The following is an 8221-nucleotide window of genomic DNA, read 5'->3' as shown; positions in this document are numbered from 1 at the left end:
CTGTTCGCCTCTAAATTAAATGTACATGTTGTGTTTGATCCGGATCAGAACGGAGACTCCAGGATGGACCGGGGCAACTCCCTGCCCAGCATGCTGGAGCACAAGGTGAGCAAACCGAGCCAGAACCATGAAGCAGAACAGCTGAAAGCGGCGGTTCTGGTGTTTTACTGGTGTCACCTGTTTATCCGGGCTCAGGTGTATCCGTACGAGACGCTGGTGGTGACGCACAGAGGACGCAGCAAGCTGCCCCCCGGGGTGGACCGGACCCGACTGGAGGTAAAAAAAACAACTTAAATAACAATAGACCTCCACGTTTAATCATTTTCTGTTTAAATGAATCGTTTGGAGTCGGCAGAAACATTTAAAGGTTTTTAATTTCTAGTGTTTCTTCTCTGACTCCATCAGTTAGCTCCACTGTTTCCTCCCGTGTGCTCCATCCCTGCTCCGGATTCACAAAGCAAATAGCTCTGATGGTGTGCAGAAGTCTTCAGTTCTGTTCGTTAAGCATCATCCGTTGGGTTTAAAGGTTTAAGTTCTGAACTAAAAGCTGGAGTTCATGCAGAAAACATTTACAGCTACAGGACAGATGATGCTTCGCCATCTTTGTGGAAAACCAGCCGTGCAGCCGCTTGCTTCTCTTCACGAAACGTTGCTTCCTAAACAAAGATTGAAGTCATTCATGCAGTTTGAATGATCCAGAATGAACTGTTTAGCATTTAGAACTAATTATATTCTCGGTTGTCATTCAGTGCTGCTGTCTGTCTCTGACATGGATAGGCATTTCTGGCTCTTTATCCAGAATAAAGCAAAAAGCAGCTTCCTGTCTTTTCTCCCCAACTCTGCTAAAACAGCCTTTAAACCCAGTGAACCCAGCGCCTGATAAATCAGTCATTTAAAGCCGTCTGTAACGCATTTACTGCTCTTTACTTTCTGAGTGTGGCGGCCATGCTAGAACAACCCGAGGCTCCTCAGGGCCCGTACAGTCCTGGGTCCGCTCTGCTTTAACCTGCCGCCGGTTTACACAAATATTCCTGAATCTTCATGGATTTTGTCTCATTTAAAGGTGTTTAAAGTTCAGTTTCTGTGCAGAGAGAAGCCATCTGCTCAGTTCCTCTGGTTCCGGAGCAGATGATCCTTTTGCAGAGGCTTGCAGAAGCAGATTTGTTTTGCTGCGGTATTAAAACGTCCCGTGATCTCAGCTCCAGGTGTGGCGCTCAGGGTCGTCCTCACCTTCACCTGTCTGCTCCGATCGCTGCGCTCTGGAGCAGCGAGATCTCCCTCATGCTGACTTCAAACATTTATTCTATTAAATCTCAGAGGTCTCAGGTTTAAAAAAAACGTTTTATTCCCAGCTCAGAACGGAGGAGCTCTGCTGGTCCAGACGGTGAAACTCTGCCCCCTGCTGGTCGTCTGTGTAATAACGCCGTTTCGTCCTCCTGCAGAGACATCTCTCCCAGGAGGAGTTCTTCAGCGTCTTCGGGATGCCCATCGAGGACTTCGACCGCCTCTCCCTCTGGAAGAGGACCGAGATGAAGAAGAAGGTCTGCCTCTTCTGACCCAGAACCGCCCGCTCTTCCCGGGTCGGCCAAACGGACTGTGAGCGTGATCTGCAGGCGGCGCCGTGGACTCTTTGGTGTGTGGCTGTCGTCTCCGGCGCCTGCGGGTTTGCAGGGAGGCGTGAAGCGGGTTTAGAGTTCTGCTGCACACATGGCCGTCACCGGTTCTGGGTTCTGGAGCTGCAGACCACCGGCTTCACTAAACTAGCTGCCGAGCACAAAGAGAAAAGACTCTACCAGGCAGGAAGCTGCAGGGTTCTGGTCCGCTGGTTGTGTAGCGGTATGGACCGCTCTGCAGTCCCCCTGAAATCCTCCACAGACGGCAGAGAAACACTCAACATTCCCGCTGACCCTGAGTCAGTTTTCAGCAGATAAATGTGGGGGCCCTCTGAAAGGGGCCGTCCCATTGGCTTAGCCAGCTATGATGTCACAATGACGCCGTTTCGTTCCCAGCACTGAAGAACAGACACGAGGAGACGGTTTGACCGCGGTCACTCGGGCTGAAGCTGGAACCCAGCACGAGCCGGCCGGACCCGGGGTCCCTCAGGTCGGATCAGAACCGGATCAGAACCAGAGAAGAACCCTTCATGCAGGCATCTTCTCTGGACAGCCGCCTCCGAAACTTACATGATTGATGAAACCGGACTGAGCGGTTCTGGTCCAGATCAGGTGGATCCAGGTCTATGCAGAATGCAGCAGACCGGGTCAGCTTCAGTCCGAGCTGCCATCAAACCTTCAGCTCCTCGTTTTTCTGTCTCCTCAGCAGAAACCACTGCCACCCCCCCGCCCCACACACACACACACACACACACACAGACACATATCCTGGTTTTAATGCAAAGTGAGGACCTTTCCATTTTCAACCCTTTCTATGACCAAACCCTGAACCAGAACCTGAACCCCAGCCCGGAAAAGCTCCTCACTTTGCATCAACTTTACCAGTAAAATGAGCAAAACCAGTTCCCACTGAGCAGCAGCTACCAGAACACCCCCCCCCCCCCCCCCCCCCAGAGGCGTCTGCAGCGGTCAGACATCCATCAGCAGGACGTTCAGTTCAGCTCCTGCTGCTTCGTGACCAAATGATGTGCAGCTAGTTTTTAACCTCCTTCGACCAAGTGGCATGTTTGTTATCAATTCCTCTAAAAACGTCAGGATGAGTCGGAAACAACCAGGAAGATGGGAAGAAAAAGGACTTCTCTGGGATTTTGGGACAGGAAGTTTCACTTTAACTGGGATTGAATCACTTCTGTGAACCAACATCAGCACTCAGAGTCCAAGTCATTCGTTTCCACAAAGCCGCGGCGTTATTCCTCAGCAGCAGCCGGATTAACAAGCCGCCTCTGGATCCGAGTCTGCTTCCGAGTCTGGATCCGAGTCTGGATCCGAGTCGGGACTGAACCGGATTTAAAGGGGACTCGTCACCGATTTCATCCAGCAACGAGTCAAAGTCAGGCTGACAGCAGGCTGGACAGAAAGCAGAGGCAGAAATAAAGCTAAAGCTAGAAAAATGCGATGTCAGAACGCTGCAAGGCAGGAGCTGCTGTCTCTATTTCATGTTTATTTCTACCAAATGATCCATTTAGGTCTAACAATCAATGTGTTGAGTCCAGTTTATCTAAATCAGCCAATAGCTGCAGAGGAAAAAGCAAACAGGAAACAGCATCAACAAAAGTTCAAAAAGAATAAAAGATAAATGACAATAATAAGCATGAAAATATAAAACTACCTATAAAAATAATTAACTTGATTTAGAAAACGAAACATGGATCAGATGTCAACTATCATCCTATATTTAAGAAATAAACCAGGAATTTAAAAAGTATTTCAGGACAGGATGTGAAATCAGCAGCTTCCTGTGGACGCCAGCAGGGGGCGCTCTAACGTAATCGCTGCACACTTTGGTTAATTACCTGCAAAGAAACACAAATTAATGGTAATAAAAAACAAAATGATTTAAGAAACATTTTTAAAAAGTTGTGATTTTTAAATTATAGATGTAAAAAAAACCTTTTGTTTCATTAGAAGTTGTGTTTGAGGATTGCTTTGAAATATTTTACTTTGGAGTAACTTTGCTGTTTTTATGCATTTTTACAAACTGAGCAGTGTACATATTTTCAGATTACAAGTTTATTATTATTATTATTATTTCACTGCCTTGCTGGGTTTTATCAGACCTCTGCAGCATCATCCGTGAGGAAGCCTCGGTCCTCCGGCTCTAAGCTGCTGTCTGTCTCTGCAGGACTCAGCTGCTGGTCATCCTGATCATTCTGGATGATTTCTGTGATTTCATGCCGTCTCCTTTGAATCCGGACTCAGAACTGCAGCAGATCTAACCTTACAGTGGACTCACTCTCACTGCATCGTATTAAAATGACTAAAATCACCGCCAACACGCCCCGCCTCACCTTCACCTGCTGCTTCCTGCATCTGTGGAACAAAAAGCAACAAAAAAGCTGAAAATGATGTTAAAAAATAAAATAAAAAAAAAGAAAAGACACATTTGATGGAGATGTGAGACGTGTCAGAGGGAAGAGGCATCAGTCACTTTATGTTCAGAGGACGTTTTTATTTCTTTATGTTGTTACTTCCTGGACAGGTTCATGCTGTGTTCTGATTGGCTGCTTGCTGTGACCGACTCCATGACGACACAAAGATTGTTCTGCGTTCGTTTTGTACATTTTGAGCCGTTTGAATCTGGGTTTTTTTTATTATTATCATTATTCTTTAAACCTGCAGGACGACTCTGCGGCGTTTCAGACATTTTTTCTTTCTTCGTGGTGTCTGAGCTGCAGCAGCGGTGTGGAGGAGACGCTCACATGCGTCTCTTTCTGTTTGAACCTCACTGCCAGAATCAAGTCCAGGGGGTTTCTCCAGCATCCTTCAGCTTTCAGAACCAAACTCATGTTGTTGGGCTGCAGGACACGACTTGTTTTAAAAACCCTCAGAGTCTGAGGCCCAGCAGAACCAGAGGAGCTCATCCTGGACCTCATGTAGAGGTGGCAGGATGGAGCTGGAGCTTCATCTAGTGAAGATCTGCTGTGATCATGAAGGAGGACGGAGGGATTTTAAAGTGATTAAACCTGCAGCTGTAACAAACAGTTTGGTTTCTGCAGACAAAGTTTAAAGGACGATGGAGCCGCAGACACATTTAATCTATTTATTTCTGGAATTGTTTGGTTATTTCTGAAGGTCAGCCCCCTGACCTTTTTCTGGGTCCCTTTCTGAGGTTAAGGGAGGTTCTCCGACCCGTCGGCGTCGTCCTGCTGTTGTACATACTGGACCCTGAATGATGTTCTGCTATTGTGGTGTTTTCATATCTGGGTGCAGCTGCTGTAACAGAGGAATGGTGACGTGAATGAAGAGCCAGAAGTGACAATAAAACGCATTTCTAGCAGCTTTCAGGACATCGTCTCCGTGTTTCTGTGATTCAGCAGCTTCATCAAAAACTAAAATGTTCATGTTTTCACTCTGCACTGAGCTGCAACCCATTCTGCGTCCAGAACTGTCATCCATTAAGAGCTGACAGAACCACACGGAGCAGAGAAGAACCTGATGTTCTCCTCAGAAAATGTCCATCTTTACTGAGCTCAGAGGCTTCTGGGATGGACCAGATGGACCGGTTCTCCAGATGTTTGGTGGAACAGGAGGAACCGGATCCCTGCAGCCTGGTTCTGTGATGGTAGGAGGTGGAACCACGGTCTGGGTTTGGATCATCTCCTCTTCCCTGGTGCAAGAAAGACCAGCAGAGGTTCTACACCAGGGGTGTCAAACTCATTTTGGTTTAGGGGCCGCATTCAGCTTAATCTCAAGAGGGCCACACGAGTTAAATACAACTAATAAAAGTGGACTTGTTGTTGATTTTTATACTAAATTAATTTCACTTTTACGCAATATATTATGAATAACCTCAGCGTTTTTAAGAAAAGTATGTGCAATTTCAACAATACTTTTATTCAGTTAAACATTTACTTGTGATTGTACAATGTTAAAAAACATTTATTCATATTTTTTGGAACTTAAAAACACTGTCCTGCATGACAAAATACATCAAACAGATAAAAATTGAGAAATGATTTAAAATCAATTTTCCACACCTGAAGCTTAATCTGCTAATTAAAACACAGCGCCCCTCGTGGACAAAATAGGAACAGCAGATTTTCAATTCATTACATGTTTTTTTCAATAATTGTTTTATAATTCTCTTCCTTTTATCTCCTCTTTCTTTCACCTTTTTTTTCTTCTTGTTCTTCTTTTCCTCTCCTACTTTCCCATTGTAGTGTCCATATCATTTGAGATATTCCCTGCATGAATCATAATAAAACTATATAATAGCCTATATATATAATAAAACATTCATAAATCAAGCGGAGCACTATGGCAAAAGCAGTACTGCTCCACTTGTGAAAGTCAAATCTGATGAGCTCTTTTTGGCATTAAGACAACAATTCTTATTGCCACATTGCCAGACAGGACACTGGAAAAAAAAAAAAAAACATTCATTTATAATGATAATGCATTTAGCCACCGGGCCGGACTAAATTGTTCGGCGGGCCGTATGTTTGACACCCCTGTTCTAGAGCATCATCTGCTGCTTTCAGGACCACATCTCCTCCAGGGAGGTCCAGGATGGCGGAGAACCACATTCCTAAGGCCTGGCTGAGGAAGAGGAGGGTACGGCCGCTGCCGTTAGCGAAGTTAAACCAAATAAAAACCACAGAGGGACATTTTCCACTCAGATTTTAATTTACAGATCAGTGTTTGCTCCAGCAGAACGTTCTCCTGAGTACAAAGCACAGGAAATACAATAAAAATGCTACAAAATGAGTTTTATTCTGGTACGCATCAGTTGTTACATTTTTAAAACAGTTACAGTAATTGTTAAATAAACACAAAGTTGCACAATAACTAAAGAGATGCTAATACAGCACAGAAGCTAACAGCAGAAATGTGAGTTTCCTTCGAGTCCCTGAGCTCCGGCTGTGGTCAGCAGATCAGAGATCAGTGGTTGTTGTCTGAGAAAAATTAAAAAAAAACACTTTTATGAAAACAAGAAGCTGCTTTTCCTAAGAAGTCTGAGGTCTGCCGACCCGTCTGGACGTCAGTGTCGTTGCAGCACGGATCCAAAAGGTTAAAGCTAAAACCTTTAGTTGTAGTGAAATAGATCTTTCCTGGTTATTTTTATGCTGGCGTAGCCGTCAGATCCCCTTAAAGAATAAAAGCTCAGCTAAAGAACATCTGACAGGTCAGACCACGCCATGTTTACTGAGAACAGAACCAAAATGTAGAAGCTGTGGATGAAAATAAAGACTTCTGCACCGAGCTCATGGGATGAAAAGGAGCAGCCAGGCGCTGCTGATCAAATGCATCGATACAGAAACACTCAGCACCTCCATGACAGCAGGAAAGACGTTTAATTCTGCTTTTATTTTGGTTCTCCTCCACATTTACATCAGATTTATTCTGCCTTACACCAGGATGGAGAGACGTCAGCAACTGTGGTCACCCATCAATCTGGGAAAGGTGTCAAACCATCTGCTGGCCTCCAGTGGAGCCTTTCACCAGATAGCCACTGTCACAGGCTGCTCCTCATCCAGCGGTGGATTTATCGCAATACCAGGAGATTTATTTAACATGTTCTGACCCATAAAGCTGCAGAAATGAAAGAAGGCAGCGCTCATGGCTGTTTTTCTGCAGATCTCTGGATCCACATCTTTCCGTCCTGGGCAGAGCGATCAGAGTTCATGTTCGGTTCTCCTCTGCAGGACTGAGGAGACCGTTAGCCTTACAGCTCAGAGGAAAACAGACCGTCATGAAGCAACGACAATCAAATGCTCGTTTCCCTGTTTTCCATCAGAACAAACCCAGACACTCTGATTCCCTGCCGGTTTCACCAGCTGCTTTCAGCCTGAAAACGCGCTCTGATGCTAACTGTGCAGCACCGTAGACGAAGGTCCTGATGCAGGAGTGGACCGGCCCACATGCAGAGACGCCTTAATTATTGAGTTAAAGGAGGCGGAGTCAGCTGACCCAAATCAGGCTCAGCACGGCGCTGCTAAGAACTCATCCTCAGACCCTCACCCAGTGCACCGTCAGATGCTCCGGTTACTGCCTGCCAGCCACCGCCGGCGCCCGCCGCTGGCCACCCATGATGCTCCCGTGAACCGACCCGTTTCGGTCCCTGAAGCTGCTCTGCATGCGGGTCCAGGTTCCGTTCCTGCTGGACGCTGAACTGCTTTTCATGGAGTACCTCTACGAGAACCGGTCTCAGCTGGCCTTAAGTAGCACCGTAGCTCTGTGGAAACTTGTTCCTGGACATGTTCAAAAAGGTGGTGGATAAATGGTTCTGTGGCGTTCTCGTGGAACACCTGAACTCACCACAGAACCCTAACGAGAGAGAAAAGTCACCAGCTGCGTCAGGATAAGACCTCCACAGTTAAAGGTTCCTTCATGAAGGAACCAACAGGAGTCCAGACATCTGTTCAGATGTCTGTGGTTCTGGTCTGCTCAACAAACTGATGATCTGTTCTGGTTCCTGTGATTTAATCCACAAATGGAAACATCTTATAGAGTACCTGAAAAACCGAGACCTGAAAATTCTAAATACTTTTTTCCCCTCTTTCTGTTAATTAAGTAAAATAAAATCATCAGTCCCATCTGGATTCCTC

The 8221-nt window shown here is 45.9% G+C and overlaps 1 protein-coding gene across 5 annotated transcripts in view; it reads left to right on the top strand.

Moving 5' to 3' along the window:
• The window catches only part of LOC105916643 (dematin), a 35010-nt gene extending 31774 nt beyond the window's left edge, over window positions 1–3236 (top strand). For all 5 annotated transcript variants that reach the window (XM_036144787.1, XM_012851214.3, XM_021309840.2 and 2 more), the window contains 3 exons: window positions 49–105; window positions 196–276; window positions 1443–3236. In XM_036144787.1, the coding sequence (XP_036000680.1) occupies window positions 49–105; window positions 196–276; window positions 1443–1600 (296 nt within the window). In that variant the 3' untranslated portion in view covers window positions 1601–3236. The remainder of the gene's footprint in view (window positions 1–48; window positions 106–195; window positions 277–1442) is intronic.
• The last annotated feature ends 4985 nt before the right edge of the window (window positions 3237–8221 follow it).

Source organism: Fundulus heteroclitus, chromosome 12, assembly GCF_011125445.2.
Source record: "Fundulus heteroclitus isolate FHET01 chromosome 12, MU-UCD_Fhet_4.1, whole genome shotgun sequence".
In the NCBI taxonomy this organism is placed as follows: Eukaryota; Metazoa; Chordata; class Actinopteri; order Cyprinodontiformes; family Fundulidae; genus Fundulus; species Fundulus heteroclitus.
Note: the sequence above shows the minus strand (reverse complement) of the source record. Positions and strands in the feature narration are given on the sequence as shown.